Source organism: Canis lupus, chromosome 16 (genome assembly GCF_048164855.1).
Source record: "Canis lupus baileyi chromosome 16, mCanLup2.hap1, whole genome shotgun sequence".
In the NCBI taxonomy this organism is placed as follows: domain Eukaryota; kingdom Metazoa; phylum Chordata; class Mammalia; order Carnivora; family Canidae; genus Canis; species Canis lupus.
In genome coordinates this window covers 20091625-20108923 of record NC_132853.1, presented here as the reverse complement: position 1 = coordinate 20108923, position 17299 = coordinate 20091625, and the positions used below count along the sequence as shown (strand labels likewise).

The 17299-nt window shown below is 34.6% G+C and overlaps 1 protein-coding gene across 4 annotated transcripts in view; it reads right to left on the bottom strand.

The window, feature by feature from the left end:
* Positions 1-17299, bottom strand: part of SUZ12 (SUZ12 polycomb repressive complex 2 subunit) — a 45526-nt gene that overhangs the window by 27141 nt on the left and 1086 nt on the right. The window contains exons 1-5 of one of the 4 annotated variants that reach the window (XM_072779412.1): positions 16677-16861; positions 15550-15596; positions 15401-15465; positions 10920-10988; positions 949-998 (exon numbers count right to left, since the gene is read on the bottom strand). In XM_072779412.1, coding sequence (XP_072635513.1) covers positions 949-998; positions 10920-10988; positions 15401-15435 — 154 coding nt within the window. In that variant the 5' untranslated portion in view covers positions 15436-15465; positions 15550-15596; positions 16677-16861. Of the gene's footprint in view, positions 1-948; positions 999-10919; positions 10989-15400; positions 15466-15549; positions 15597-16676; positions 16863-17299 lie in introns of those variants that run through there. The other 3 variants (XM_072779410.1, XM_072779413.1, XM_072779411.1) reach the window with 3 other exon arrangements.

The window sequence follows — 17299 nt, the reverse complement described above, 5'->3', positions numbered from 1 at the left end:
TATATCCCATTGGTAGCAGTGGTTATTTGTATTGTTTTATTACTGTATTAAAAAATATATATATGATGCAATACCATCAACTAAAAATGTTCATACAGAAAGGATTCTACTCAGCGGAGAATTCACCTATTTCAGGTTCTAAGACAATTAATTTAAAGTTTAAAAATATTGGAAATAAAAAATTGCAAAATCTAAGAAATGGTACTGAAAAGATTTTCCCATAGTTTCTAAGTTATAAACTCTGGAAGGACTTTGAGTTGGGTAACATAATGTTATGTAGCTGCCTTTTTTTTTTTTTTTTTAAGCAAGTTAGTGTCCTCAAAAATAAAAAGTATTGGTTTAGAGATAAGAGTTGGAATTTCATTTTAGATATAAGCCACATGCAGCAAACAATTACCTTCAAGAATGATCACACACAACACCGAATAATTTTAACAATTTCAAAATGTACTTAAAATTTAAATAGCAGGAAAGCAATAAGGAAACCGGGCTATATCAAGATTTTATGTATAAGGTCCAGCTACAAAAACCTTTAAAGACAGTTTTTAAAAATTTGTTCCACAGACAACTACTTCTGAATTATCCTGGTGCTTTATTAAAATGCAGACTCCTAAGGTTCACCAAAACCCTACTAGATCCGAATCTGTGTCCAGGTATAGTATTTTAAACAAACTGCCAGAATGTTTCTACACACACTAAAATTTAAGAACACTACTTTAAAAGTTGAAAGAGGTGAAAGTTACATCTTCCACATCTCATCGCTGACTATATAAAGCAATAACTGGAATTGTTGAAGTCAACTAAAGAGAAACTGAATTATCAGAATCAGTATTTTTTCCCACTAAGTATAATTTTATAAATTTACACACAAAAAAATAATTTCCTTTTTTATATTCGCAAAGGCATTTTGCTGTTAAAATGCCAATATATTTACTTTTAAGTACATACCATTTTTGTGGAAGAAACCAGTAAATGTAAGCTGCAGATGGGCTGACAAGCTAAAAAAACAAACAAAACAGTTATCACTTTAATGTTCTATAATAAAAATAGCCCTAAACTTTAAATCTAAGTTACTTCAGCTAATTTATAAATGCTTCATCTTTTTATTCTCAACTCTGTGCAAGCCTATGACTCCATGTAGTCTACAGACAAAAACAAAAACAAAACATTACAACACACAAAAAAAACCAAAGAAGTCAGTCAGAAAAAAAGAGATCACCAAATGAGAGGCAAGATAATTTACTGTGCTTTAGTACTCTACATATAAAAAGTGGAAACATTTCCCTTCTCACATCTCAAAAGAAAATTTTGGTAAAGGTAGCTGAATTCAGGCAAAAGTGTTTAAATATTTTAAAGCTATGAAAATTCAATCCTCTAGCAAATGATGCAGGAATCAACACTTTCTTCTTCCATTAAGGGTGAAATATACAATTCGAGATCTGCTATAGATTTGTGATCTATTGTTTCAACATGTCATTTTCACTAAGTTTTAGAAGCAATGGAAAATGAAGCATAAATTACATGGATCCTTTTGCTTTGAAAAGTATCAACTAACAATGGAAAAACTATTAAGATGAGACAAAATAAGCAGAAACATCCACAGGCTTCTGTAGTATCTTTAAACTGCAAAAGAGAGCAATCTATTAGTTGATCAAGAACCATTCATAAATTTCCAGAACACAGTTTTTGCTGTGTGATACAGACAGATGTCAGATTATAGAGGTCTAGAGAGAACAGATGTTGGGGAAATGGAAGCAATACTGATTTCTCACTTAAAACATGTACTAGTGTAAAAGGCAGTAAGGATCAATAAGGGTACGGTTCTGTACTTTTTAAAATGATGGTGACAATCTAGTCATTCTTATAATCAGAGAGGAAGAGTTATGTAAAGACATTGAGGCAAGAGAGTTTTAAGGAGCAAGTAATGATTGAAAATAAGAATATATTATAAAGAAGTTAGCTTTCTAACTCTGTCCAAGATCCTTCCCTTTCTTAGAGAAGACAATGATCCTTCAACAGAAGATGTGACGGTGCCTCTATCTTCTTACTCAGGTAAGCTAAGAACTGCACGCTAAAAAAACTACAGGATAGGGGGTCTCAAAGGGCATTTCCAGAACAGTACTAAGAAACGCACACTAGGATATTAGCAGAGGACAAAATGACTATGGGAGGGTGGAAATGGAAAGGGCTAAGCAGGGTTTTGAAAGCGTAAGTATGAGGGAAAATGAAGAATAACTGGAACTTAAACATCAACAAAATAAAAATGGTACAGAATGGGATTCTTTTTTTTTTTTTTAAAGATTTTGTTTATTCATAGAGATGCAGGGAGAGAAAGAGAGGCAGAGACACAGGCAGAGGGAGAAGCAGGCTCCACGCAGAGAGCCTGACGTGGGACTTGATCCTGGGTCTCCAGGATCACGCCCTGGGCTGCAGGCGGCGCTAAACCGCTGCGCCACCGGGGCTGCCCACACAATGGGATTCTTAAAAACAGGAAATTCATATATATTACTTTTTGACATGAATCAGATATATTTTTTAAAAACATAAGGAGTGGGAAGGGGAGCACCTGGGTAGCTCAGATGGTTAAGGGTTTGCTTTCAGCTAAGGTCAGGATCCACGGGTCCTGGAATCAAGCTCCACTGTCAGCCTCCCTGCTCAGCGGGGAGTCTGCTTCTCCTTCTCCTCTCCCTCCTTCTGCCCCTCCTCTTGCTCCTGCTCTGTCTCTCAAATGAATAAGTAAAATCTTTAAAAAAAAAAAAAAAAAGTGGGGAAGAGGAGAGTTGACCATAAAAGGAGGCATGAGGAAATTTTTAGAAATCTTTATCTTGATTGTGGTGGTTGTTACCTGTGTGCAGTTGTCAAAACTCAGAACCAAAGAGACTGAATCTAAACGCATATAACTCATACCTCAAAAAGTATATCAAGCGGACAGACTGTAGAGGCCCAAAGGAATTTTTCAAAATGATGGAAACATTTCTATATCTTGATTCTGGTTATGGTTATATAAGTGTATACATTTGTCCAAACAGTAACTATAGGGGAATCTGGGTGGCTCAGTGGTTTAGCCCCGCCTCTGGCACGGGACTGTGTCTCAAGTCTCAAGTCGGGCTCCCTGCATGGTGCCTGCTTTTCCCTCTGCCTATGTTTCTGCCCCTCTCTCTGTGTCTCATGAATAAATAAATAAAATCTTTTAAAAAAAAAAAAAGCCCACTAACTATATACTTAAGGTGGGTGTATTTTACTGAATGTTAGTTATACCCAAAGCTGCTTTTAAAAAGTGTATCTGGGGGATTGCTGGGTGGCACAGTGGTTTGGCGCCTGCCTTTGGCCCAGGGCGCGATCCTGGAGACCCGGGATCGAGTCCCACATCGGGCTCTCGGTGCATGGAGCCTGCTTCTCCCTCTGCCTGTGTCTCTGCCTCTCTCTCTCTCTGTATGACTATCATAAATAAATTTAAAAAATTAAAAAATAAATAAAAATAAATAAAAAGTATATCTGCCATCTACAAAATCTACATGCCATTTACTAAAAGATGACTAGCGTTCTCCTATAAAAATAGTTCCATAAATGTCATCTTACAAAGCAGAATTAGCAAAACTCCAAAACATAACTGAAGACAAAGAGGAACATTCTGTATTTTCCACATATTAGAAGACAATCCATTAGTCACAACCAATCTATCCTATTCTTAATTGCTTGAGTTAAACCTATATACCGCAGCCAGGTTTTCTTAAAACCCCATTCTGTATGTATTACTCCTCTCTTCAAATTTTCCAGTGAGTCCCCAACTGCCAAATCTTTTAATTGGTATCTATAATATGGCTCCTAAAGCCCTACAGAGGAAAACAGGACAGAATGGTAAAACAGAAAAATCCAAGTTTAAGTTCTGGCTCCAGTTAGTAGCTGTGACCTCTATCTATAAAATGAGAAAATGACCTCTCTTAAGATTATCAGGCTTGCATAAAATAATAAAGTATCCATCAAAGTACTCTCTCCCTCTTCTATAATGGCCCCATCCCCAAACATTTCAGAGCTTAATGATCACAGCTTAATCTCAAGTACTTGTATTTACCACTTTTTTACACATATTCCCTTTCGACAATCTTTTTATTACATCAGTGTCCCTATACCTAGCAGTGTTTTACACAAAGGCACTCAACAAATACTTTTCATAAGAATAGCGATGTCCTCCCAGAGTAAGATTTTTTTTTTTTTTTTTAAATTAAACTCTATGTCCAATGTGGGACTCAAACTCATGACCCAGAGATCAAGAGTCATATGCTCTACCGACTGTGCCAGGCAGGTGCTCTTAGAGTAACAGATTTTTAAGGTCAGGGATCATGAGCCATTACACTGTAGGGCTTATAGTATTATTTACATTGTTTTTATAGAAAATGTGGTTCTAAGCTCCAACTCTAAAATGCCAGAAGCATTTTAGATTGATCTACCACAGAAAATAATTTAAAGTAGTGCCACTCAACATGTGGTCAGCAAACTGAGGTCTCTAGGGGAACGTGTTACCACTCCACAACAAGGTAAGAAGCTAAGAGTAAGACTTAAACAGTTTATAGAAATTTAACATTCCCATAACATCCAAGCTTGTGATCAGTAAGTATATTTACAAAAATACCGATCTATGAAAGATGGAAAATTAAACACAAAGGTCCTTCACCACAGGTGGTTTGAGACACAGTTTTACATGGTATGTTCTAAGTTAAAAGAGATAAAAGCACATTAGGCTATCATTCTAACACTTTCTTTAAGAAAAGGAATTCTTTGGGCAGGCGGGTGGTTCAGCAGTTTGGTGCCGACTTCTGCCCAGGGCATGATCCTGGAGACCCGGGATCGAGTCCCATGTCAGGTTCCCTGCATGGAGCCTGCTTCTCTGTCTGCCTGTGTCTCTGTCTCTCTCTCTGTCTAGAAAGAAAGAAAGAAAGAAAGAAAAGAAAGAAAGAAAAGAAAGAAAAGAAAGAAAAGAAAGAAAAGAAAAGAAAAGAAAAGAGAAAAGAAAAGAGAAAAGAAAAGAAAAGAAAAGAAAAAGAAAAAGAAAAAGAAAAAGAAAAGGAAAGGAATTCCAGGGACACCTGGTGGCTCAGTGGTTGAACGTCTCTCTGCCTTGGTCCCAGGACTGAGTCCTGCATGGGGCTCCCCGCAGGGAGCCTGCTTCTCCCTCTGCCTATGTCTCCAGACCTTTCAGTGTGTCTCTCATGTATAAATATATATATTTAATTCCTACTTCAATTAACTAACTTAAAAAACAACTTTGTGAATGTGATTTACTATGCACAATTTTCCCTCTAACTCCCCTTCCTAAAAGTACCTAGAATAAAATCTAACAATGAGGCCTAGCTGCTCTCTTCCAGGGTGGCTTCATTCAAGAAAAAAGGGCAATTTTCTTTCCCTTTCTGATTTACCATCTTCCCTCTCATGTGGCTACCATATTCACATCTTAATTGTTAAAGCTGAATTAGAATGGAAGGCAAAGAAACACGTAAGACTGGTCAGGCCTATTTGGTTTTAGGCTGCACGTGATCTAACTTCATCAAGATCAGATACCAGATAAGGATTTGGTTCATCTTTGTGATATATTCCCTATCCATATCTTCTGAGAAAGCAAGCAATGGGGCAACAGGAAACTAGGCGAGGAATCTAAACTTTTGAGGTAAGATTCCAAGCATAAACTTCTAACAACTCTAAAGCTGTCTGCAGAATGAGGTTAAGTAAATTTAAACTCATAAGGGACTAATATTTTGAGATGACATCCATGGAGGAAACTCAAATTTTAAGAATAGCCAGATCTCACTGAAAGACCAAGTTTTCAGGCTGGAAAGAGACCAAGACTAGTGCCTCTAATTTATACACATTAATCTAAGGCTTCATTTCTAGAGTTATGGCTCTATTACTTCAAAATAGGATAAGCTATTTGGCGTCTACACTCTTAGAAGTTAGTTACCTAACTTTTCTTATACATTTAATGCTATCATGCATAAAACTGAGAAACTGGGATGCCTGGGTGGCTCAGCGGTTTAGCGCCTGCCTTTGGCTCAGGGAGTGGTCCTGGAGTCCCGGGATCAAGTCCCACATTGGGCTCCCTGAGTGGAGCCTGCTTCTCCCTCCGCCTGTGTCTCTGCCTCTCTCTCTCTCTCTCTCTCATGAATAAATAAAATCTTAAAAAAATAATAAGTAAATAAATAAATAAACGGAGAAATTGGTGACTACCTCAATCCCATTATTCTGGGAATCCAGCCTCTCTTCCAAGATTCAGACACAAGAATGGGAAACATTTTGTAATGAGAAGATAAAGTTGAATGAGGGGAGGGAGTCCTTTACAAATAAATAAATCCCTTTCTAGAAGTATAATAAGACAAAACATAAAGGAATTATTGTAAACCCAAAGATTATATAAACAGAAACATCATAAAAACCTGTTTTTAAACACTTAAGATTTTAAGAATCAGACATGCTCAGTAGCAACTGATAAGGCACCTTTAGGAGTAAGTATGTAAAAAGAATCCATAGCTCAGGTTCTGAAAGAGAAACAACTAAAACTCAAACATGAAAAGATGCTGATTTTTTAAAAAAAGATTTTATTTATTTATTCATGAGAGACAGACGGGGGCGGGGGGGGGCGCAGAGATGCAGGCAGAGGGAGGAGCAGGTTCCATGCAGGGAGCCTGATGTGGGACTTGATCCCGGGTCTCCAGGATCACGCCCTGGACTGAAGGCGGCGCTAAACCACTGAGCCACCAGGGCTGCCCAAAGATGCTGATTTTAAAATAGTTTCAAAACCTGTGTCCAATACAAGATTGTTAAAAAAAAAAAAAAGAAAGGGGAGAAACATCTCAGATCTTATGAATGGTAGAAAAGACATACAATTAAGAAGCAGCCTTAAATTTAAAAAATGCAGCTAAATCTACAAAAGAGAATGGTAGGGAAATGCCATTAATTCAATATATCTATTTAAAGTAATTTATGACTTTCTTGGGATAAAGACGAATATGCTTAAATAGCCTACAAGGCTCTGCATTATCTGGCCATGGCCATCTGCTCTAGCCTTATCTAATGCCACTCTCCTTATTCTTTCTACTCGGCTACTCTGGCCTCAAATGTCGTACCTGAAATATTCTATTTAGAATCACCTATCTGTTCACCCTCTTGGTCCCCATTTTACTCCTATATTCATCTTCATATCTCAGCTCCTTTTTTTAAGGAAGCGCTCTTGACCATCACTATTCCCAAATCCAACATCTCAAACAAGAGCTGGTGCACCTGCTTCATACATTGTTTCCCTATATTTTTCTTTCCTAGCAATTATTTTACAATTGTACATATTATGAAATTTATCTTTTTCCTCCAGAAAGGCAAAGTCTTCATGAGTTTTGCTATTATATCCCCAGCACTTAACAGAGTTTTGGACCTGGTACACTAAAAAAAACTGGACTCTTAGGGGAAAAAAAAAAGATCTGGACTTCTTTATACAAAAGATGCTTAGAAAATAAAGATTATTAATTCAAAAGCTTTGGTGGTAACAATAAGAAGTGATGAAAGGCAATTTATGTTATCTACTAAAATACTGGCTTGAAAATGTCCCTAGTAAAAGCTCTAGTGCTGGTATCTTTTGAGGGGATTTTTCTAGCTGCTAACAGAGGACCAGGAATGGATGATGATTAAGGCGAAGAGAGAAAAGACATTTTGCTTCTCACTTGGCCCCAGGAAATACTTTCTGGAAGCAACTCCAATTTGGAAATCTCTTCATGCTACCTTTCAACCAGTGCTCATGCACTTTGAAGTTAAAGGAGTTATGACTACAGAATTCTAAAACTGGTAGTACTAATAGCACAAAAGACTCCTGGGATCCTGCTAGGATAAAAAATTACAGACAGACCAGTGATTTATTCCAGCAAGCCATAGTACTTGGTCAAGACCCACAATAAATTTGAAACCCACAATAAATTGGAATGCCAGAAATAAGAACTGAAGAGGAATTACACCAAACATTCTAAAAAGAAAATAAAGACATTTGAAATATACCCTATCACACCAAAAAGCAAGAAACAGCAGGAAAAATTTGAGACTAAAGGTACAACCACTATGAATTTCTAAAATCTAACTGGGTATGAAGTTTTCAGAAAGCCATTCTCTTCAAGAAACGAAATAATCTTCATAGATGGTAGGGTTACAAATGTCAAATATGGCTTATTGCCACAAATTGACTGACATCTTAAGGAAATAAAAACTATGAAATGTCCCTTTTTCTCCATCAGTTGCTTCTCCTAATAAGTTCTGCCCATTTCTGTGATGAGCAAAGACAATAGTAGCTCTAGAATATAAAATAATAAAAGATCCTTGAACACCAACTTCATTTTGCACAGATAATGCTGGGAATTTGATCTGGTTTTTAAGTTACTACAAATGACATAAATAGGTCAGGCTGTTGATTGTTCTAACTTTGGGGCTATAGTACTACATTTGTATATCTCGATACTTCCCTGAACTCTGGAGAATGAAATACATGGGATCTAGGAGTAAAGATATTACAAATTTGGAAGTGCTCAAAGAATATGAGTTCCAATGGAAGACTCCCAGACTATTGCTGTTGAACAAATCTAGGATCCAACTAAATTGAATTAAGATCGGAGATGGTACAGAATAAAAAATATACATGGAAGACAGATATGTTCTGTGCATGATTTAACTTCTACTAATTGATGTCAGGAAAAACAAAGATTAATTTTGTCCTCTTGTAAGAGAATTTGACCACAGTTTTTTTTTTAAAGTTTTATAGTGCCAGAATGACATATTGGGTGTCTAGGGAACTTCTTACAATCCTATGTGATAAGTTTAATGGAACAACAGGATTATGCCTAATTGGAGATGAAAAATACATTGAAGTAATTTAATAATACAGAGCCTTAAGGGTAAACTTAAAATGAAGCAATCTCCCAATTCATTTTAGTGACTCTGGGAGTGACACCGAGAAATTCATAAAAGATCTTGTGGGGGGATGCTGAAGCACTTAGCACAATAACTCAACACCTCTGGAGCCTAAAGTGCCTTCTTGGGCATTAAGCATGGTCAGCTCCAACATAGTTAGGGCTGTTATTTTATTTATTTTATTTTTTTTAAGAGAAAGAGACAGAGAGAAAGAGATCAATCTTAGGGGGTTGAAATGGCCAATTCACTAATCTCAACTGGATCCTGAAGACTGAAAAAGTTGTTTTTCAAAATTACAGGAAAGAATTCTTGCAACCCTCTGAAACTTCTGAGTTAAAAATACCTGTTACAATACTGGCCTAGCTGTTGAACGCACCGGGTCAAAAGGAACAAAATTATTTAGTGAGTGATTATTCACAGAGAACCGACCAGTATTACGTGTTTCCCTCACAACACACATTCTAAGGAAAGCAAAGTAGTATTTATTAAAGCCAACGTCCCACTGAGATAGTAGTAGATTTAGCAGTGATAATGATAGAACCTTGATGGGGACGATCAAGAAAAGGGCTAAGTTTTCTTCTTGGTTTATTTTTCCTTCCTACACAAACCCTGAAAGACCTACAGGTCAAACTATTAAAATGTTCAGGAGAAAAGAATTAGGAAAGCTCAGAGATCAGGTTCTGACTACAGCTTATACTTTAGTAAAAAAGGCCCCGAGGATCCCAAGAGATCTGTCTAGGGTAGGTGATCAGACAAGGAATCTGGAACAGAAATTCAAGCAACAGAGTGTACACATACTGACAACATTCTCAGTCCTATGTTGTAAGGTACTCCTTGAGCAGTAATAGATTAGGTAAAGATTTGGGATCTCAGCTTCTAGAATGGACCATCATAGCTTATTTACAAGTCAAGACTGCCTAGATATGGAAATATAAATTACAGTTCAGTCCTACAAGAATGCAAGACACGTAATTAAAAATGCGATTTTTCAATTCAAGTAACAAAGTAACTGAATTCAAAAGCCAAACTTAAAATATAAGCAACTGCAAAAATGACATCTTATACCAGTTACTAAAATAAGAAACCATAAATGAAGTATCAAGTCAGCGTACATCCTGTCTAAATTGGTAAAGTATGATTTAAATTTTCAAGAGACAAAAATCTATTACGGCAATTTTACCAGCTTCATTTTTAAAAAATCTAGTACTTTTAGTTTTGTATTCTCCCTGAAAGTTGTCAATGAATAAACAAATACCACCCAAGTTCCTGTATCTCTTTAGAATGATACTCAACTTTCTTCAGTTTACTTATCAAAGAAAAAATGGAAGCACACTATCTAGCTTAGGCAGATAGTAGGCTAGTCAGAACTTTTAGGGATTAGTTCTGAGTTATTACATTTGAAAACATACAATAAATAGATTCTGTCCAAAGGGTCAAGTTTCTGAAACTTATGTGATGAACATATTTCAAATATTAAGTTAGGAATATTTTGACTGAAAGGTATAAATATGGGGAAGGACAAGATGGAATGAGAGGCTCTTTCAGATTTGAAGACAATTATTTAGAAGAAATGTCATGTTGTGAAGCATCTGGCATACCATCTAGCATAGAGTAAGTGTACCATAAATATGAGTCTCCATCCCTCCTTACATGAGGTAGTAGGATTAATACCAACTGCATAAGTTATAGAAATTTTGAGTCAAAATGCAAGAATCTGGTAATAGAGATAAACAATAATGAACACAACTGCCTAAGAAAAGTGAGTCCCCAGAGCTGGAGGTATTCAAGATGAGGCTTAAGGATCTCTGCCATATATGCTAGAGAACTATTAATTCCTGATTTATGTATGAGTTTGGACCAACTGACCTCTAAGGTTTCTTCTAACTCCTTACAATATTGGGGTGATCACTAGAGAAATGATCACTATAATTTTTTCCTCTTTCCTCAAGTATGTCACTTAAATGTAAACTGATAGGTTATCTTACCTATGAGATTCTTGCTCTCCTTTCATTTTCTCTACTTTTGATAACATATCATCAACTTTAAATGTTTTCCTGAAAGAAACAGATAAACAAAATAATCACTTCTCAACTGGGAAAAAAAAAAAAAAAAGATTACACTTCATTGTCACCATAATAGGCAAGTTGGAAATCTGATTTTGATTATTTTTAATAAGATAAATTGTGGATGATTAGCCATAACAATGAATACTACATTGAGACAGTATATGTTATAATACAGTAGACAAGCCTTCAAGTCCCATCTCAAATGCTATCTTTTCCATAAAACCTTTTGTAATTATTCCCAAACCAGAGTGATTTCCCCTTACCTATGACACCTGGCTTATATTTATTTTGACATTTAGTCTCATTAATGTTAATTTGCATAAATATAGTATTTCTCCTCCTAGACTCTAAGTTCCTGAAGGGCAGAGATTGCTTTTCTTCAAGGAAAGCCACATAGTGCTTGCATCAGTACCTTACATTTGAACAGTATTCAAGCATCTGTTGGACTGAACCAAACAAATGCAAACCATATATATTTTGAAACATTCATCTATTTCTATTAAGTAAGCTGACAAAAATATGTGGTTGCACGATTACATAAAAAAGATATTTTATTAAAAATATCTGAAGTTAACAGAAATCGCCAAAGATTACTAGCAATGGCTAAAATTAAATGATATGTCATATTAAAGAGATGGCTATATCAACAACCATCATGGAAAAATTTTGAAGTTTAGGGGTAATACTCATCAAATCATACGATTATTGGCTTTTAACTTTACAAGTTTAAGAGGAAAAAAGTACATTTTCCACAAAATAGAAACTTAAATTAATAACCTCCACATGCTCCCAAGCAATTTCAGAATGAATTGACTCTAAAACAAGCCTTATCTTAGTTCTTACGGTGGTCTATTATACTTGTCCTATAGACAGAGGCTAGAAATCTAGACCCACATTTGTTAATTGGAAACGAGTATTTTTTTATACTTATTTTCTTCAAACTTAAGACATGAATAGCTTAATGTATTGCACATAAATTACTTTATAAAGCTTGAATTCAGATACTAGAAATTACTAATATGCTCATTCCTCAATAACAACTATTGTACTCAACTACTATTATAAAAAATTATCAGTAGAGAAATGTTCTTTTGAAGTTTATTTAAAATCAATTAATTAACAGATAATGTATTATTGGTTTCAGAGGTAGAGGTCAGTGAGTCACCAGTCTTATAGAATACCCAGTGCTCATTACATCACATGCCCTCCTTAGGTTCATCACCCACAGAGAAATGTTAATGTAAATAAACTACAGTAGAATACTAATAGGAAGAGCAGAATAGATGCAATCTACAGTTCAGATGAAAAATCAGCCTCCATTAACAAAGGATCTTTTTTTTTTAAAAAAGCTTCTCTCTTTACCTTTAGAGTTACTGAAAACTTCAATATTAAAGTTTCATCCAATAGAGCATAGTAAGTAGTACTTTTTAGGAAGGATGGCAATACATTTTTCATTCTCCACAGATAAGAGAGAAGAAAGAAGGAAAATGTAGAATTATTTTAGGCTAGTTGCAAAGAACGTTACATTATAAATACTGAAAATGTACTATTAAGGAAGGTTGTGAAGTCACTGGAAACTTTTAAGAATAATATGTTTATGTTTATGTAATGATTAAGAAGAAATCCTGCCTGTAGAAAGAAAAGTTAAGACTCTAAGTCACAAGGTTCATCTCTTCCAAAATTATGGAGGTGTGCATAGGAGAAGTTCACAGGAAAGTTGAATATTAACAACCATGTGAAATAGGTAAGATCATAAAGGCAATCCAGTCTTCCTTAGGAAAAAACCAAAACCACATAAGCAACTATACAAAAGCAGCCTCACTCTCAGCACCAAGTATGTCTGTTCTTTAGAAAGGTATTGCAACAGTCCCAGATTTAATAAGGGAAATGATTATTAAAAGATAATCAAAAAAGGAGAATACGTTTAAAATCCAAGAAATTCCAGGAAATTTTCTTCGGAGGATTCAGGAACAGTTTACATGAAATCTAGTAAAATGGATTCAATAAAAGATGGCCTTCTCCTCACAAATATTTCCACTGTATCAATGTTGTGTTAGTCTATAGAATTTGAATACCTCTATAAAGCGAAACTAAAGTACAAGGAGAGTTTAATAAACATACCAGAATTAATATCACAACTGAGTGGATGATTTCAAAGGGAATGCTATATTTATTCCAACAACGGGTATTATGCTGTTATAACAGTAAAAACGGAGTTCCAAAAATCATTTTGAGCAAAAGGATCGTATTAAAAGCAACTTTATAAAAGGAGTCCCAAAAACATGTTTAACGAAGACCACAATCACTAGGCTAAATTCACCACCTTCCGAAGTCACCAACTACTTTGAAAAGAACAGCATTCATTTGAGGATGCAAGCTGTGTAATTGTTAAAAATTAGTTCTAATGTCTTTTATAAGCCAAGTATATAACAAAAGTATTAAGTGACTCCTAATGCATTTTTGCATGGAAATAAACTATGGGATTCACATGTTTCTTGTCTGGTAAACTGCTGCAAAATTTCTGCAGAAGACAATTTTTTCCCTAAGGAGCAATAAATTAAGAAAAGTAATCTCTGCTACCAAGCTTTTAAAACTGTCTCCACCTATATGAGCAGACAACGGAAATGTATCCAATGAGACAAATAGCCCCATAAACAAACATGACAGGAAAATAATGAACTTATGTTAATTTAATACATTAAATGTATTTTTTTAATTTATGGATTAACTCAAACTTACTTTGAAAAAAACTTAATCATTAAAAAAAAAATGTTTAATCTCTACACCCAATATAGGGCTTGAATTTACAACTCTGAGATAAAAAATCGCATGCTCTACGGACAGCCAGCCACCCCCCAAAAAACTTAATCACTTTTAAACTGAAGTCAGGCGGCATCCTAAATAACTGATCTTCCCTATTAAAAATACTAGAGAAAAGAGTTAACTACCTCTTAATAAAATTCTCCTAGTTTTATAGAATAAATCAGCACACTATGGACCATAGGCCAAATCTGGCCTACTGTCTGTTTCTGCATAGCCGTGAGCTAAGAATCATTTTTATGGATAAATATTTGCAATTGATTTGATAGAGAACACTAACTCTAAACCCCAAGTAAGGTAAATGTCATTTCCTCCCATTCTACAAAAATAAGAATCTCACACTTCTCACTAGTGGGCAGATCTTACAAAATACTGTACTCAATTATTATATTTTGAATTTCATCAATAAAAAATTTGTAGACACTTGTTTTCTCTTTTTTTGCATAAGTACCTACCTACATTCTAATTAATAAACTGAATTCTGCCTCCTGGATCACAAGGTCCTTTACTATCTGGTCCTTCACAGAAAAAGTCTGCTAAACCCTGGCATTGATCAAATAATGGCACAGACAGGCAAAAAGCTGACAAATTTAATTCTTTTGCCTAATCCATCACCTTATTCCTAGTTATTTAGGCTCTTGGCAAGCTTCATCTATTAAATGTAATGCACACAAGCACGCAATCGCTCGCACACACTCTCCCTGTTCAGAAAGATTACCAGAAGACAAATGGTTTTACCATTTTAATCCTTCAAAATACACCTAGGTATATTTATAAAGCTAAGCCAAGTCTTGCTATGGAAACATGATGCTTAGTAATCAGTAGGAGTCTCCAAAGGAGTTTGGTTTCGAAGTCTATCAGGATAGCTTAATGGTTTTAGTGAATCAAGACTAACAATACCAAATGCTTAATACAAGTTCTCTCCTTTAAACTTAAAATTGTTCATTTGATATACTCAATAATCTTTCATGTAGGGTAAGAAACCAGCATTCCATAATTATATATGGTTACATATTACATGTACAAACAAAAATAAGCTCTGATCGACACTTCCAGACTCCACTTGAAGACTAGATAATTAAGACTATCTTGTTTTTTAAGGACACTCACAACTTACTAACTTCAGAAATATTTCCTTTCCTAGAAAGATCACCACCGAAGACATAAAATGAAACTTTCTGAACCTATCATTATAGAAGCAAATTCTTTATTGTTAGAACATATAGGAAATGTTTAAAAATTAACCTAAATTTACTTATTCAAGATATTTCCCTGAGCCCTTCAATATTTAAACCCCCAACTTCTACCAAACTTGAAAGTAACTCATAGCACAAAGTAAAAACATTATTCAGTAAAATTACTTCATTCACTCCACTACTAAATCATTCCTATTAGGGAAAAAAAAATGGTAATAAACTGGGATTTATAAAAATGATACTATTAGAAAAAAAATCACCTGGCAACCAATTCAACCACTTTTTCACCTCAGTCTTCATATTTAATCTTTAATTAGAAACAGTACTTTAAAACACAACTTTAATATCATTTGATCAACTCAAAATAAGATTCACAAAATGTACCTTTTGATGTTTGTTCTGGAGTTTCGATGAGACATGTAAGTAAGAGTCCTGTGCAAAAATATTGGCTATAAAAAAAGTTTTAGAAATGTTAAAATTAAATGCATGAAATTTTATGAAAAAAATATTCATTAATTTTATTGACTACTTACAGCTATAAGATTTCGAGTTCGAAGAAATCTATAGATCTGCGTTGGTTCTAGGTAACAGGAAACAAAAGGATTACTTAAGTTCTCAAGAAAATAACCAGTCCAGTCAGTGTTATAACCAATGTAAACCAATCACCTGTATGAAAATCATGTACTAAATATTGACATCAAGAAAATTGGTACGCACAGTAAGATCAAAAAACATTCAATCTATGTCTTATATTCACAAAACTCATCTACATTTATTTTAAATTAAAGGTTTCCCTCAATCTTGTGCTTAGGCCTTGCACTTCTAAGGTAGCTAACTTTTTAAACTAGTCTGTATGCAGAACTGAAGAGTAATTACACTGATTATTTAGCTAATTTAAACTGTTACTCATCTTCTCCCAAAAAGTAGCCGAAACAAGGTAGCCGGATTCAGCAAAAGAACTTATTGATGCTAAACAACAAAATGATATTTTCGATTTTTAACTGGTCTTTTAAAAAATTTGTAGTAAGCCAAAACAGAATAAAACAGTTTCCTAGATGTCCTAATGCAGATATGATTGTGAATCCATACTGAAAGAACTGCGATGCAAACTGTAGCTTAAATTTCCAATGAATATTTAGTTATACTTGAAGTTTTTATCTATTTTGCTCAATATTTATATTGAATATATTACATATATTCCAATACGTAAACACTACCTGAACATGTATTTTTTAATTAATTGACAGATTCCTAGGCTTTTTAATGTTGTTTAAAGTTCCTCTGCCTTTATACATAAAAAATATATTTTATATACAAATACAATACCAGTTCCCTTAATGATTTAGCAGTATTACATTTCTCTAAATAAAGAAGTATCAAAATGAACTAAAGATAACTGACTATATCAGTAAACAGCATTTTAATTTCCCAGAAATTAAGATTAATATTAGAGAAGAATCAAGTTGTTTTGTTGACAAAATCTAGCACTTAAGGACAGCTTACTCCTCTAAGGTAGACTCATCAGAAAGCAAAATAGCTTAAACTTTCTTGGCAGATTTGTCTTCTCATAACAGAAAGAAATGTTTAAATTTCCACTTAATCTTCAGTTAGTTTTTACTGTCAAACGAAAAGGAGAAGATAACTTAGAAGGGGTACAAACATGTATGTTTATTGTCATCACTGCCTTCAGTTCTCCACCATTTTTCCAATTTAAAGCACTCCAGATTTTTCAAAGTAGATTAAGCAAAAGAAAGACTGTGAATCTCTCTCAAGCAGGTTCAATATTCGTTTCAATAAAAACTGAAATTCCTTGTATTGAATTCCAATTAGAATTTCATGAAGCACTAATCAGAGAGAATGAAAGAAGGGTATTAAACAATGTAATACGTCTTTTCAAGCACAGCTGATACCATGCCTTAAACATATGCCACAATAAAATTGTAAATAAAGACATTCGGCGGTAAAGCCGAGTTTCTCCAAGTTTGTTATTTAGCTATTAGCGATCATTCAAATTATAAAACGTACACAAAAGCAAAAAGGAAAACAATCAGGGTATAATACTCATTAAAGGACAGCTGAAATTATTTACAGTCGTGCTGATTTTAATAAATTCTATTGTTTGTTTCCAGACACCTTGGCTTCCTTTCCAAATCAAGTCATAGTTTCGCCCCTTAAACAAGACCTTAAAAGCCAAAACTGACACAAGAAAACGTCCCGTAATTAAGACAAGTACAACGGGCAGATTTCCGAGGTCGTCTCAAGATAAGGTGCTTAAGCACAACC